General features: G+C 41.6%; 1 protein-coding gene across 1 annotated transcript in view; it reads right to left on the bottom strand.

Annotated features, from left to right (window-relative positions):
• ITPRID2 (ITPR interacting domain containing 2) overlaps positions 1–16,833 on the bottom strand; it is a 41,709-nt gene that overhangs the window by 1,842 nt on the left and 23,034 nt on the right. The window contains exons 9-15 of the mRNA XM_075710091.1: positions 16,350–16,441; positions 12,461–13,684; positions 10,062–10,142; positions 9,552–9,679; positions 8,351–8,498; positions 7,141–7,206; positions 6,047–6,460 (exon numbers count right to left, since the gene is read on the bottom strand). Coding sequence (XP_075566206.1) covers positions 6,047–6,460; positions 7,141–7,206; positions 8,351–8,498; positions 9,552–9,679; positions 10,062–10,142; positions 12,461–13,684; positions 16,350–16,441 — 2,153 coding nt within the window. The remainder of the gene's footprint in view (positions 1–6,046; positions 6,461–7,140; positions 7,207–8,350; positions 8,499–9,551; positions 9,680–10,061; positions 10,143–12,460; positions 13,685–16,349; positions 16,442–16,833) is intronic.

The raw sequence follows: 16,833 nt of genomic DNA, 5'->3' as shown, positions 1-16,833 counted from the left end.
TTCCAAAAAAATGCAAATGGAAAAATACAAGAGGGTTTCTCTTGGAAAAATAACTGTAAGTAATTTTAAAGTTCTTGTAAATCATATAAATGCAAACCAAAATAGTTTTATTTTTCCAGATGGTAAATATATCTGTGTTTTACACTTAGGATTACTGGTTTTATGTTAAGAAAAAGTACATTTAAACTATGCTAAAGTTCTGAAAATGGCATTTCAGGATATACATATCAAAAGCGCCGCAAATGCACCACTTTTTGACATTAGTCATTATCTCTTGGAAAGGAAGGCAGGACCGATCTGCCTCACAAATGGATTGCGCAGTAGGAAAGGTCCAAGTCTATGAACATGAGCTACTGTTTTCACACAAATCATATGAAGACAAATCCTAATTACATACTTTCAGCAGCAAAGACAAACAGAGAACTTCAACTGTTACTCACATCATCAGCTGGCCCCTGGGATATGATCTATGCCAGCAAAACTATTTTTCACAGGATTGTGACAAAGCATTTACCCATTAAGTTTTACATAAAACAAACCCAGGAGTTACTACTAGCAGGCACCTGAGCGTGGCTGCAGCTAGAACAAAGAAAGAACAGAGCATTGATGGCTATAGTAAAGGAAAAGGAGAAAAGGAGGCAGACCCCAGTTCTACAAGAGCATATTATGCCAGAAAGGAGCAGGGCACGACAAAGAAAAATAACACGGGCTGCTCAAAAGTACAAGAAATCCTTGGCACCAACTCATTTTTTGGATGGTCTTCACATGGCAGAGCACTAACAAGTCAGATGCGGTTCCAAGGACAGGGGAGGACAACGATGGTGAGAGAGTGCAGGGGTATAAAGAGCCAGAGCCCAGCTGCCGGGCTCCCTCACAGAAGCACTCAGCAGCCCAGTTAAGCAATAGTTTTCTTTTCCTTATGAAACGGGCAAATAATTTCCTGGCACAAATAACTGTTCTTAGACTAAAGAAAATGCTGTGCATATGGTCATTTCAAAGTAGCTTTTCAGTGCCTGAGTAGCGGTAATGAACATGAGAGTTGATGCCAGAAAAAAAGCCCAAATTTCTAATCCCGGTTTTGCCAGTAACAAATCCCTTCATGTTCTGATGCCCCACCAATACCACGGGAATAATATTTACTCAAACCCAGCCTTCCCAACTGCCTTGCCATGTTTGCATATCCCTCTCATCATCTTGATGATCATCTTGTAATTATTCTTCCAAGTCTCCCCTTTTCCTGGTGCTTCAAAAGGATTAAGCAACAACGTCAGAAGGGTGGCAGCAGCATTATCAACAGGTTATTTATCCCTTGTTCTCACTGGCAAGCAATTCAATCCCTAAACCATTAGCAGCAAAGTTCCTTGTCTCATTACTACTTTGCATCAAGCAGAAATTCAGAGACTACAATACTATTGGGAAACAGGTTTCCAGTGGAGTTGTTTGCTGATTAGCTGACAAAATAAAAGCCAGTGTGTAACAGGACCTGGCTTACTGATGGTTGCAAGTCCTGAGGATGTCTACGCCGATGCACACACAGACGTACAAAGCTTTAGGACCGCTGTCAATGCAGTAAGGGCTTCAGGATTTAGAAACGCTGGCACAGGGAAACAGCACCCCAGCTGCCTGGCAGGCCACTGTGGTAAGAGACCTCGTGCTGCTCTCTCTGCTTTCCTTCTCCAGTATCACATGGGGTGGATCTGCGAGTACGCTCCAAAACTCATTCTGTGCCCTTCCCTCACTGGAGAGACAAAAATAAGTCTCACTTTGCAAAGAAAACTGATAAAAGCTTCCCAAATTAGCAAGTAAATAGTCTACTATGACAGGCAGTCTTGTGGCGAGGTGGAGACTGGAAAGGAAGCGGCTCCCGTTCTATTCTCAGCTCTTCCAAATACTTCTGGCTTGTGGTCGTGGATCACTTGGGCCCTCTGCCTCTCACCTTCCCGCCCGTATGACAAGGCCACCCTCCACTGCTTCTTTTCACTGCCACTGCTTCCTCCCTCCTTTCCAGACTCATCAAGGTCATTCTTGTGTGGCGAGCACAGCATCAATTGCTGCAGTGACTCAGTCCCATGCGTGTGTCATGACAATTGCTAATGTTTGCCTTTTTCATTACAAAAGATTTCAGGCAAGGTGCACCTTCCATTTACTCTGCAGAGGACACAGCCCGCTGCCGAGGCTTCCTCCGTACAATAGAAAGATGCAGTCAATGAATGCTCCATCGGTATTTTTAGCAGCTGAATGAAAAATTGATCATTTGAAAGAGGAGAGAACCCACTCATTTATGGCACATATACTACGTTGATATAACACTAAATTTCAATACTGCATTAACAACACAGTAGCAGATTCACAGATAGTTTTACTACAGTAAACCAGTGATCTTTCTCCCTATAAAAGAATTACCATTACTGTAATATCATGTTGCTGCTAAATAATGAACTGATTGAGAGTGAAATGTGCCACAGTGGCAATGCTGGAGACAGGTGTTCTTCACCTACTGATGGAAAACGGGCATGAGGCTTTCACAGTCCTCATACTCCTGATCTGAGGTACGTTTTCCATAACTAAAAAAATTATTTTCTACTCTATTTTCTTCTTGTGCCCCTTCTTCATGGCAGCAGCTGATGAGTTTTTATGCTCAAGACAGTAAGATGAGGAATCCAGCGCCTGCACAAGGAAAGTATGAACAACAAACAGACATTTTTGATCGATGCTGAACTAACATGGATTTGAATGGAAAATGGTAAAGGGAAGATTCTCTATCCAACCATCTCTCTGTCCCACAAAGACCCATTTACAGCCTCTTAGAACAGGTGTTCACAGGAAAATCATACATTTCTTCAAAGTATAATTTCATTAAATGTCATTTACAATGGAGAACTGTTAGAAAAAACAAAATTTGCATTGCTCTTAAGCAGAAAGCTTTTGAAACTGTCATATCTTTTAAACGGCAGAAGAGCAGAGAGAGCGGGCCTGGTGGCACTCCTAGCGACACTGTGGCCTACAAGTCAAGCACTAAGTGCTTCATGTGATACTCCAGTGGAGGTCAGGCTGTATTTCTATCAAAACAAGAGGGCCACTGTTCGGCGTTTTAACATTTTACATTGTTGAATGCTTTTCCATGTGAGTTAGTCCATTAACGCTAGAAGTTAACACCATGGGGTTTTTTTAATGCCAGCAAATAGTTAGAGGTCAAAGCTCACATGCATTACAACCCACCCAGGCATATTCTGAAACACTGCCTGACTTTTCTTTCCCCAACACGAGGTCACACAGCTACAGAGAATGGGAGGAATAAGCAAGGGTTTAGCATTTGTGACTGCATACATGGAGAATGCATCCTACCAGATTTCTTTCTTTTGACAACGAAACTGGAATTCCTTTACTAACAACAGGGCTACTTAAGGAAGACACATTTGAATTTATGCTCTGTTTTAGCTCTTATGAAATACAAAATATTTTCCTAATCAGTATTTAACAGCATATTCTGGCTCTGCAAAAACTACCAGGTGCTTCGAGCCAATGCATCTTCATTCTGACCTGCAAAACTTCTCATGCTGAGAACCAGAGCTGATCCAAAACAGGCTGCCAATGAAGTTAAACTGAGGGACAATCTCTCTGTGTGCTCAAACATTTACGAAGTGACTCAAGCTCAGTTATTTGCTGACTACTCATCTTTCAATAGTAGCCTCTCAGTTCAGTGCAGATTCTTTCAGCATTACAATGTCCTCAGTGCCACACAACCCAAAGAACAATCTCTGTGCAAAGAGTGCACTTCTTTATTTGCTATCAATTACTGAAGTTAAAGAGGAACTTTCACACAGGCTAACCTCAGAGAAAATATTGACTGAAATAACGCTGTACTTTGACTCCAGCTCCCTTTATTGTCTCTGCTGCTTTTACAGTACATTTGAATTACAGCTCTCTCCTTCCTCTCTCAGGTTCTCCTTTAGCAACCCCCCGCCACGACACCACTCCTCTGACACGCAGGTTTGTACAAGAAGAGCTTCACTTCAGAATTTGCAGCAAAGTGCAAGGTGTGATAAATATCTCATGTGCAAGTCTTCTCTGAGCATTAGGCAAGGAACCCCTTTAAAAAGGCATGAAAGGAAAAAAAAAGGACCAGAATGAGAGAGAATTTGGGATGCCTGGGAGTATTTTATGACATCTCCAAAACAAACCCTTTCCCAAGACTCCTTCCAACTTTACTCTAGCTACTTTACAGAAGATGGCAGCAGGAGGGTGGTGGGGGTGGGGAAAGACATTCAAAAATGGAATGCTTGCCCCCCTGCCTCATTCATTCATTCGCTTTCAAAGTAGAGGTGTAAAGTTGTAGCATCACAAGCTCCACTCTAAATATCAGTGACGGCCAGGCGGTCTTCAGCTGCTAATCCTGAGCACAGTAATGATGAGGTCATCAGTCTAGTGGTACCTCAGCACGAGCTGACTGCGGTAGCTTTCCTTCCACAGGATAATGCCACTTTCTATAACTCATCCCACTGACTCTAATGGGGCTACTGATGGCGCAAAGCACTCTTCAGCATCATGAAGCTACTTATTGAAAGCTGGTCTCCATTTCACCTCACTGACAAACTTCATCCTCCTTTAACACCAGCCGTTCACTGATGGTTAATGCTTGTGGCTATGCATTATTCTCTGCACTCTCAGCTCTGGTTATTTATGGAGTTACCCAAAGGTAAACAAAGTAAATATCTTCATATGCTTCCAGCCATCATCTTCTATAAGAACACTCCTTATTAATGCTCTACTGCTTCACAAATCTCACTGTGCAAGGTGCCTACACATAGCAAAGCCCACTGTGAGTCAGTCAAGAAAACATCTCACTTTGCAGAGACAGACACAGCAGAGTCTTGTGGTCAGATGATGAGTAAAAGGATACCTTATGGTTCAGTACACTGCCTCTTTCTGCACTGAGAGAAGAGGGGTGAAGGTGTGGCAAGAGATTCCTCAGGGATAACAGCTCCTGTTTTGTCATGAGATGAGCAGCCTGCCTTTCATCTGTTTTAAAGACAAAGCTAAGGCAAAGCTGGTTCCAGTTATTCACAGACTGAAAGCAAGCAGACCTGGATGGTACCACAGCGTTACAGCCTGGCCTGCCATACATTCCTGAGCATGACACCTCTCCTGGCCTTTCGAGTGGTTTATGGCAGAGCCATGGAAAAGCTTCAAGGGATGAGCTAAAGGCTAAGGGTCCAATGACCATCAGCTAAAGGCTAAGTGGTCCCTCTCCAGTGAAGGAGAGAGAATAAACCCCAGAGGTTCTCAATCCCCATTTCTGTATTCATAGCAGAGAGCTCGCTCCACTTTCTCATGGGCATTGCTTTTGAGAACAAGAAGTTTCTTTTGCTTCCTTTTCCCATTTATACTACTTGCCATAAGGCTTTCTGTCATGCCACTGACAAACAAAACATACAGTTTTAGTCCTGTTTTTTAACCTGGCCCACAGGAAAAATAACCAAGCACCCTTCACTTTCATTGGCTGCCAATAAAACTAGTCCAACAGCATTGGTCCAACATCACAATTTCTCATCTGACTTCAGCTTGCTTCACTTACACTCCTACAGTCCTTAGTGGTTTGGGGTAGAGGGACTGGGAAAGTATTTTTAACTTTTACTATGGAGTTGTTTCAGCAACAGAATTTCATTAATCAAATTGACTCCAACCTGGCATTTTAGCAGGCACATGACACAGAAATTTTCACTTGGGAATCTGAAATACTACTGCTTAACCAAGTAGTAGAGATGTCAAATTCTTTCTCACCCAGACTTAGAGTAGCATCTAGCTATCAATTTACGTGCTAACCACTATCACTGAAAAAAACATCTACTGCTTTGCACAAGAATACAACTGTGGCTTGAACATCTAGTGACAAGCTCTGAGCCTTCCAAAATAGTACAGTAACAGTATGAAGCCTTGGCTTGAGAGGGAAGAAAAAACTCCAGTGGCCAAGAGTTACAGATAGCCTGTCTATAAGTTTCAGTAAACACTGTTCAAACATCCTAGATCTCAGCCCCTCCCTTCTCACCTCCCGTATGACTTGCTGCAGCTCCTCCTGTTCCACGCTTTTGTGGATTTCATCAACCGAAGGCACGAGAGGGACTTTTTCAAGTTTGTGTTCCACCTCTGGCTTGGAGTCTTCAAGGTCCTCGGAGCTTTCTACCTGCTGTCCAGCACCTGCTCTCACTGGGGGAGTTGGTGTTAAGGCAACAGAGGCTCGGTATAACTTCTTGCTTTGACTCTTAGACTTTCCTGTTAGTTCAGAGGATCCAACACCAGCTTTTCTACCTGCATGACCGGAGCACACTGAAGAGGAATCAGAGTTTCCATGGGAGAATAAGGACTCTGTACCCTCTGCTGGGAGAGCTTCCAGTCCAAGATCTCCAAGTCCTAAACCCAGTTCAGACTTCAGAAATGACTGCTCTCGAATAAGTTCGGAGACCTAAGGATTCAGAAAAGAAACAGTCCTGAATAAGCATATAAAAAAGTCACATACAGACACAACTATGCTTTCTTGTTATTCATTCAATCACTTACTCATTCCCTCCATGTAACAAATACAGCTATAAAATAAATACATACTTTGCCTTTATGACTGCAACAAAGAGGATCATAAGAAGGAATGGGCTTTTTTGAAAGCCAACATAAATACAAATTGTGGCAATTCCCCAAGCCACTGACTTTTGCAATATGGATGCATCCTGCCAGAGCCATTGAGAGACACATGTAAAGGCTTGATTTTGTTTTTATTTGCTAAAACAATTCAAGTTTGTTCTTTCTTTTCTGCAGTCTTTGAACTACTTGTCTTCAGTAGCATAAAATGCACAGAAAAGTAAGAAATAATTTTCCCTAGAAAACTCACCATGTAGTCATTGTATCAACTAAATGCAAACAACACCTCACTTCTACATATTCCTCTTAAAAACAAACAAGACTTCACAGCTTCTTACACCTATGGTTAACTTTGCTTAAGGGAAAATGCCGCTGCTCTCAAGAGAACTACTCAAGTGAGTAAAGTATTTCAAAGATTATGTGTAAAGTGAATCTCCCGCATCCTTTTTAAAGAAATCCCTTCCTGGTTCTTTTTCTTAGTAAAACATACAGCACACAACAATTACTTACTGGTTCAATGACATTCAATGGAGAAGGGCATGACAGATTATCAGCACTTCTGCTTCCATACATACTCTGAAAAATTAAGTAAAGTTAATGCATTGAGGATTTTTTAGAGCTGTCAGAAGCTAATACATAAACATGCTGTGTCTCAGACAACTTTCTGTAAAAGCAGAAACTTGGAAACAGGAAGCAAAGCTGGTTGGAGAAAGTTTATTTCAGCCATTTTTAAAGCTGGCCCTCTTCTATAAAAGGATTTACAAATAAAAAGATATTTATATGGTTCAAAGAATGCAAGTTTGGCTTGGGATCACAGTAATACCAGATTTTCCTGTTCTTGGATTTCAACTCTTTTCCCATGACAAAATACTGAAGAGGAAGATGTGGCTTGTGCCTGTGCTGCTTCTACAGAAGAGGACTGGCTAAGAAAGAGGAATGAAATCCAGGAAGAACATATGATACTTTTCATCTGTGCTTCTTTTGTTTGGCTGATGACAGAATTGCAGCAGGAAAAAAGAGGAACAGTCTTCCGCTGAGTGAAAAAGAAGAGAAAGTATATCACCATGCCACCAATGAACACACGCAAATGCCTTTTTTATTCCCCCTCTTGTGCTTCTGGGAAGTGTCTGTGGGAGCAAAGCTTCTCCCACTGTTTGGCGAGGAGCCACACGTTCATCTGAAGGAGCTACAAAAGGCAATGGAGGAAAAACCTGAAGATGACAACTGCATTTTCCTGGTTTTTGTTCCATGGATTGGCAGAGCTAGAGGGGAAGCACACCCCATTTCTTGGGAGAGAAATACTGTGCATTTCTCATCTCTCTGCCCCCATTTAACAAGGAAGAAAATCAGTGTAGGGAAACTACAGAAAGACCATCACCATCCCCCAAGGATTTTAGACATGAGCCCCACCTACCAAAACTGTGAGAATTCAGGGTCATGATGAGGAAAGAGAAGAAAGCACTGACAGAAGAGGTCTGAAATCTCAGACCTAAAACCCCAGAAGATATGTATTGATACATATTAACACCAAGAAAGCCCCTCTATACATACACCTTTTCCCCAAGATGAAACAAACACTGACTGAAAATAATAAAATATGACCCCTAATAATACACACAGCATCATTATATTCCCCAGATATCCCACTGTAAGGGTTTTAACAGTTATGAGTTATTAACATTACACTGAGAAAACATAATGTTGCAAAAGTAACACTTACATGTGTCTGAGGTCTGTAAGGTGAAGACATGTGCAGACTTCTCAGCTGGTCTTCCAAAGCAAGTAGACGGTCTTCTAACTGCATCTCTAACTCCTGTAGCTCCATGCGGACAGACTTTCTCAAGCTCTGTAGCTGATCAGCTTCATATCTACACCAAGTCCATCAGAAAAAGAACAAGGGCATTCACTTCACTCGGCTGCACACCACAAAGGGGAAACTGAGCAGGACAGTCCCATGAGTAAAGGACTTGATACAAAGGAATTCAAAGTGGAACACAGAAAATTCCTCTTTCATGGAAAAATTAGCTGAACGCCTAGATGGAACAAAAGTTTTTCTCCATTTATAGAGAATACGTATCACTTCATGGAGAAAACTAAACAACACAGTGTATCACAGAACATTCTCCAAAAATTTTAGCTTTAAATGCTTAAATATATGCAAGCAGAAGAAATTGGCATTTATACATATATGTAATCAAATCCAATTTAAAACCAGTAACAACAAAATCACAGAGTAACGCAGTAATCCCATATTACTTTTCCTGTGTGGTTCTAGACTCCCAAGCAGTTGCACCTACATTTTGGCCAGGACACCATTGTCTAAGGCCAACTGATTTCAAACATGTTTACTTTTAAAGTGATTAGTCAAGAGGTGATTCAACTAAAGTAAATATATAAGCAGTTTTGAAAATTGTTCCAGATCAGCTGCTGCTGCAACTCATGGTGAGCACAAACACACAGAACCAGAATATGAATGCCATCTGTAGTCTGCCGAGTGGCCACTGTAAGTTGGAAAAGCATCTGAATGCTACAATGCTCATTCTTTATTTACATCTACAAAGATGGCGGGGGAGGAGGGGGAAATCTAAGCTGAAAGTCTTCAAGGCTTCTTCGCCCCCAATATCCTCTGTTCACATATCCTATGATAAAAGTCCTTAAAATCCACAGCTGTAAAATCACTTCGGAGAAAGGATGAAGAAAAAAATCATCAACTAATGAGGAATAGGGATTAGAAGAAACAAAGAGGAAAAACCTTTAGAATGAAGAAGTATAGAGAGTCAACAAGTTTTCGGCAAAAACTCAGCTCCAACCCCGTTCAAATTGAAACTAATAGATTTTTTGCTCTGATTTCAGGGGCAGTGACACATTTCCTGAAGTGCCAGAGTATTTTCTCTCTTTTTTTTTTTAAAAGATCATTTTACCTTTCCTCTTCTGTCATGTGCTGATAAACTGTTGTCTGTTGACGTAACATAGTCAATTCCAAATCCATCATTTGGGTTCTGAATAAGTTTAGATTTCGCCTTACCACTTGTAGCTCCTGGAAGGTATTCTGGGGGGGAGATAATAATGCGTTACATGGAAAATTTGAATTCAAATAAGTCTTGATGCTATAACCACATTTGCTCAGATGTGCCCTTTGAGTCAAGCAGAACCTCGGCAACTTCAGTATACTACAAAGGCTGCATGTTGTGAACTCATAATGATTCAAGAAAACAACATTTTTAGATGTATCATACAAGCAAATACATGAAAGGATTTCCATGTATTTAGATTAATTCCTTTTTAACATTATTTGCAGGATGGAGTCATCTGTTATCTCTTGAGAGCAAAGATAGGGAAGTGCCCAAAGTTAGAACAATCTGTGGCACATTTACGATGTTTCTTTGTGTTTTATCTTGACTAAGTACCACTGTGTGAACAGGGTCACTTACTTCGTAGAGAGGTAGAATGGATGATCTCTGAGTAGTGTAACTGGTGGCCGCTGAAAGATCCTGACCCCTCATCACCGGGTACTAGGGAAGAAACAAGAAATTGTAAATGGGAATGTCAGCAACCCCCTTTATGAACTCATCTTCCCAAACGCACAGACAGCAGCCACTGTTAAAACACAACCTTGCTGGCTTTGCGATTTCTGCTGTCTATGTAAATATTGCATCAGGAAAAGGAAACCTTACAAAAAGGCAGTGCCAACTCTTAACTGAAGCATGTGCACCAAAGCTCTGTAAATGCAAATGTGCTGCAGGTGAAAAACCAAATTAATCCTGTCTGACACAGTAAGTAGGAATAAAAGCTAAGTTTTTCTGCAGCAGGCATGATATACTGGAAAACTCAGTAGTTTCATTTGTCCCAGCTAATGACAAAAAGAACAACTCAGGAATCAGAACTGAGTAAATTAAAGCATGCCATTTTCAAATCATAATTACAGTCACATTTGTTGTAGGGTTTTGCGTGGTCCTTAGTCTGGGGTTTTTTTGTTGGTTTGGTTTTTAATCTCACTATACTGCTTACATCCAAAGACCCCTGTGTGCTAATGATCTTTCATGAAAACAAGAGTGTTGAAGAATTCCTATTTGCATGTTGCATCAACACATGGAGCAACCAGATAAAATTCAGAGGCTGTTACATGTAGAGGCATGGCACAACAAAGAACAGCAGAAACAGCAAAAACATTCACCTTTTCAATGTGAAAAAGACAGCTTGTCCAATGTAATTTTGAAAGCATTCAAAGGACTATTGACACGCCATGGAAAATTTGAAGCATGTCCATTCATCCAGAGGAGTTTTGCTCAAACATGATCATATCAAAGGGATGTTTCTTTTTTCCTCTCCCAGTTTTCTCTGTTCCCTGTTCTATCAGGAATTTATCTACTCCTCATTATTCCTTCCTAAAATCAGAATAATTTATTTGAAACATCTCAACTTTTTCTTTAGCAGCTGAGTATGCTGTGTGCCAAACTTGATATTGGCTGTAAGAAAAAGCAGCACCAGGAAATTGTGTATTGTAAGCAAGACATTTTCATACAAACCTCTGTAATGAGAAGGACCGAGCCCCCAAAATGGAATTAGTCTAGACAAATTACACTGGAAGTAGAACAAGTGGGCTAGGAGATATTATCCCCTCTGATACTAATTTTGTTTGTTTAATTGAACCAGCTTGAGCATGAGTTCCGGACGTAATAGAGAGACTTCTTCAGCAGGTTTAGTCACCATGGTATAAGCAATAAAAGTGCTGTAGCACACTGTAACCTTACCCATATCAAGGCTGCAATTGGTTCCCAAGAGGGAATTTTACAAAGAAGGTTAAATTCTGCAAATGCTTACTCCCAGGCACACCATCCACTACCTTGAGCAACGGCTGACGTAAAAGACAGTTGACTGCAGCTTTCCACTGCAGAGCTGTGTCTCAGTACCCAAGCATGCTCCAAGAAGCAAGGCCAGCTGATATAACCAAAGTCAAGATGGACTAGCCTCTAACTTTTGACAAGTGGCAAAAAAACAGGGGTCTAAAAAAGCCCACTGCAGCCTACCACCTGAAATATGGTGCAGGCAGGCGCATGTTTGTTCTTGGGTGAAACCCACAGAAATTGTTGAATCTCTGCAACTGAACAGTGTAGACCAGGTGTGGCAGAAACTGGTAAAAAAATGTGCTTGCATTTTAAAGCATTTCTTCTCTGAGTGATGAGATGGACAAAATTTCACACACTGTGACAAAACTGGCTCTTAACAAAAGATGGATGACTTCAGGATCATGTTAACTAGCTCCAGAGCTGAACATGCAAAAGGTTGGCATGAAACAACACAGAAATGTATGTGGAGCAGACATCATCACTGACATCATTAGTGAAGCCATGGGACTTGCAATGAAAAAAATAAATTTCTATCAGTTGGATAGGAAGTATGTCAAAGACGAGAGAGAGATTAAATACTGTCAATATGTATTTTTAAACCTAAACCTAATGACTATCACCTTAAAATAATAGCTGATAAAGAGTACACTGTTCCTCCTTCCCACTCAAGAACATCCATAAAAGTTAAAAAAAAAAAAAAAAAATTAAAATAAAAAATTTTTAAAAAAATTTTTAAATCGGAAATCAATCTGGGTCAACTGCAACAAGAACAAATTAAATGTAAAAGTACTGGAGCACTGGAGAGATGATCATATGCCACTTTAAACAGAAGCTCTAAAACAGCAGCAAATCAAACTTACACAAAATGTCATTTTTTCCTGATCTGCTGCACTATGCAAAGGAATATTCAGAGTAACATTCTGGTTTTGTAAGGATAAAATAAGAGCTTCTTTGCCCAAGGTAAAAGTTTGGCTTTCTCTTACCTGTGAGAGGTTCTGCAGAGAGTTTCTGATGTCATGTAGGACCCTGCGCAGCTGCATCTCCACAGTGGAAGGAGGGTTGATGGCATGAGGTCGATGAGGAAATCCAGCATGCCTTGGAGAGAAGGGACAGCTGAAGGGGGAAAGCAAGCTGCCAAAGGAAGAGCCGGAGATGCTTGGGACACTGTGGGTGCTCAGCGTCCTCACGTGCTCGCAGAACGGTCTGTCCTGCCACTCGGCGGGGAGGGAGTGGAGGGAGCACGTCGACTGGGACATGTGTGCCGGCATGTGCAGCGGGCAGCTCTGTACCCTGGTGGGACTGGGCTCCTCGGACAGTCTGTTGGGCCCAGTGTGGGGCACTTCTTTTTTGGAGGATGAAGGCGCAATGAACAGTGTGGATTTACACACTGGCTGGCTGGCAGCTGCCTCACCCTCACTTTTGTCATTCTCAGACTCTGGTTTCTTGTCTTCCTCCACACGTGTGTACTTGTAGGTGAAAGAAGGAGGACTGCACAGAGTCTCTTTTCCTGGAGTTAACTGGACATTCACAGAGGACACCACTTTCACTGGATTCAGCAATGCAGTTGGGAGAGACTGAGACCGCCTTAGAGGATAACCCGATTCAGCAAACCAGAGTCTCTGCTTCCTCAGGAGATCTTTTGACTTAAGCAGAGTGCGTCCAGCCCTGGAATCAGATGTGCTGACGATCCTCATCTCGGCTCTTTGCAGGGCGACATGAACCCTGTCCACAGACGATGGGGAGGAGCTGCCACCTTCCAGAGACTCCATCGACTTGAGGATATGGTGCGTGTGGTACTGAGGAAACTCAAACACGCTGCCTTCCTCTGGCAGGTCCAATTCTTTTCGCTCACTGGAAATGTCTTCCTCTTTAGAGCTGACCTCTCCTTGGACTGTCTCTGATATATGAGATGACTTGCTTTCTCCTCCTTGATTGTGTTCAGTTTCATAGTCAATAACTTTTCTGTCTTCACTCCTTCTGTTCTCAGAAGGTGCCCCTACCTTTCGTCTCTCTACTTGAGAGATAATATCCTCTTCATCATCATCATCATCATCATCATCTTCTTCTTCCTCCTCCTCCTCAAACTTACTGAAACAGGGCAGTTCCTTGGCTATTGGTGTCTTCTGTTCCTCACTATGCGATGTCACGGTTGTCTCACTGTCACAGCTGTCAGCACTGCTTCCCATGCCCTGCAAAGACTCCTGAACCTAGGAAAGACAGGAGCCAGCAAAGGGGTGAATACACTCGAGACCCAACTACTGCCTTCTTAGGGGTCAGGCTAAGAGTCCAAGTCCATATTCATTGGGCACTGTGGTAGGGAGCAGAATGAATAATTCAAAATGCAGTTAGCATGCAAGAAAAACAGTGAAAGAGAACAAAGAAACCATAGTATCAGAGAGATTAGAAGCAACTGAAGTATGACACCAAAAGGAGATGGTTTAAAAAAGTAAGGGCAAACTACTCACACACTTCTTTGACTTGACAATAAATTCTTTATTGCCAGAATAATAAAAGCGGCAGCAAAGTAAAAGAGTAAAAAGAGTAAAATGCTAGTATTTTAGGTAGCGATGACAAAGTGATAGCAGGTTGGAAGTACATGGCATCTCCCATATATAAAGGTTCACAGTTAGCACTGAAATGAAGGGTGGTGTAAGGGAATCCATACAGAGAAGTGAGGAGAATTGCAGACCGTAGTGAAACTAGTGTCACAGGACAACACTAAGAATGGGAAAACCATTCTGCCTATCCACTCCGCTTGTTTTAAGTCACAGAATTGTCTGAGACTGGGAATCTCGCATGAGGCTGCTAATCTCTATTGAAGGCTGCATCCAGTACTATTACCCCCATCCTCCCTTTTTTTCTCCTAATACACTGGCACAGTTCACAAATTAGTATGAAAGACTGTACAGGTTCAAATACTGTTCAAGTCAAAGGTATTAAAAGAACAAAAGATTGTAACGTCTAGGTGAAATCAGGTGTGCTACACGTATGCACATCTGTGTCTCTAATCCTCCATCACATTGTTCACTTACAAGTCAGGCAAGCAAAACTTCAAGAACTTGGATAAAGAATGCTCACTTCTTTGGTAACATGAAACTCCCCTGCAGAGTATCCCATCTTAATGCCAAAATCTCCCTTAGAAATCTTTATTTTGGATGTCAGGGATGAAAGGCAATATAGTTCCAGTTTTTTTCTCCTGAGCTTCAGAGGAATGCTACAGTTGCTGGAGTCAATTATTTAACAGTAGATGGCACTAACTTACCATACTTACCATAAGAAACAATGTACACCCCTCTGTATCCCCTTCATCTTCTTTTCACAGGTTTTCTTCACTAGCTGCCAAGTTCTCATTTCCCCTAGTCTCATCATTCACCCGTATTTTCTGAATTCAGCTCAGCACTTGGTCTGAATAAAGCAGTGAAGGTGGCAGAAGAGAGCCTAGCGACCCCATGGCACAAATCTCAAGCAGTCTCAATACATCTTTTCAAAACAGCATAATAGAAAGCAGAAAAATCTCATCCCTTTACAGCCAACAAAAATAAACTCCACCAGTCTTCCAGTGAAGGGGCACTTAGTTGCAACATGCTTTTAATGGACTCTTAATGAGGTTGCAACCAATATAAAGATCAGGAGTGAGCAACTCTAACCTGAGACTCCTTCTAACATGCCTGTCAACTTCAGTGCAGTTCCAGTTTAGTAGAGAGCAGAACCAGTACCTCTGACTATTATGCTCATTACAGAGACTCAGGCTCATGATTTCCTTTATTCACGCTCTTGCTCTTGGAAAGTGTAAGCTGATGTTTAAAGGAGACACAAAGACTAGCACTGTCTTGGCTTTCATTTTGGTACTCAGTTGAAAAACTACTAAACTGGAAAGCACAGAGTACCAGTACCAAAACAGAAAAGCAAGGGTGGGAATCTCTTCCTAGTAAGTGCCAAACAGCTTTAAAAACGTTTGGTGTGCCACAAGGAAAAAAACATACTGTACAATAAAAAAAAGTTCAGCAGCTGCAAGCCACAAAAATGAAACTACTGGTGATACCCAGACTCCCATCTTTGTATTCCTCTGGACTGTGGTTAGGTCCCAGACAGCTAACCAATGGCCTTGAGGCCAGGATCCAACTCAAGACTTTTCTATGACTGATTGACAGGCCAACCAAATCATGGCTTTTACTGTGCAAATGTTTTAGGAAAGAGAATACCTCTCCTAAATACCAGGTACAATGCTGAGCAAGCATGTGTATCAAACAGACACCTAAGCACCACGCTGGAACAAAAGCCTCCCCTAAGACATGCGGTCTCTGGTCAGTATCACGGCAAGTTCTGGGACCGAGATCAAAGCAACTGGAACACGAAAGCACATGGGAGCTCAAGTTCAACTAGACATTAGTATAACTTCACAGTAAAGTTAGTATGAAATTGCTTTCACTTTGTCAGCTGCTAACTAAAAAAAAAATAGAAAAATATGCAAAAGAAAATGAGTGGAAAGGCAAAAATGATACAAGAAACAAAATGATCAGCAGAAAAGCTATATTCTTTCATTACCTTAATCTCTACCCATTGCAGTCATGAGAGGAATGGACTGCGATGAGGCCTCAGTTGGTGAGAAAAGATACACCAGAAACAACAAACAGAACATACTGAACTTAGAGCTTATTCCAGGCCCAAGTATACCCAGATTATCCTACCAGAAAGGCTTTAAAAATTTAACACAGTTCTGTAAGGGATTCAGCAGGTCCAGCTCTGAAAATGATAAGTTTTATAGGATATAGACTGACAGTCACGATAGCAGTCAAACGTCAACATCCCTCCACAGGTCTCTACTGTCCCACAATAATCGGTACTATTTCAACCACAGCATGGGAACCTTACCTGAGGCTGATTAAATGGAGAACAATCTGTGGAGGAGTCCTCAGCGAAGCCACTGCTGTCAGAGTGCTGACTCGCGGTCCGTAACAGCTGATCTGTTTAAAACAAACAAAACCCAACTGTAATTACTTCACAAATCACAACCGTTCACACCCAATCACATTCAATACACGCTTTCCTTTTACACCAAAGTAACATTAAGTGAATAATACAATTCCTTTTTAAATTCCACTTTGAACAGAGAAACAGCCTGTTTGTTTCAAGCAAAGCCTCTTCTCAGGCAAAGCCCTACTTGTGAAACTTCAGGCAGCAGTGGAAGAGGAACTATCTTTTACATTTTTCTTTCCTGTACTGTGGAAAAAAACCCACTCTGAAGATGTTGCCACTACTGGAGTTTTCCTTCCACAAAACTGAATTACTGGTTAATTCACATGCAGGCAGTGGAACAGTTGCTTTTCTATTGACATGTACAGATTTGCCACCCCTC

Source organism: Pelecanus crispus, chromosome 5 (assembly GCF_030463565.1).
Source record: "Pelecanus crispus isolate bPelCri1 chromosome 5, bPelCri1.pri, whole genome shotgun sequence".
In the NCBI taxonomy this organism is placed as follows: domain Eukaryota; kingdom Metazoa; phylum Chordata; class Aves; order Pelecaniformes; family Pelecanidae; genus Pelecanus; species Pelecanus crispus.
This window is presented reverse-complemented; position numbering and strand designations above follow the sequence as displayed.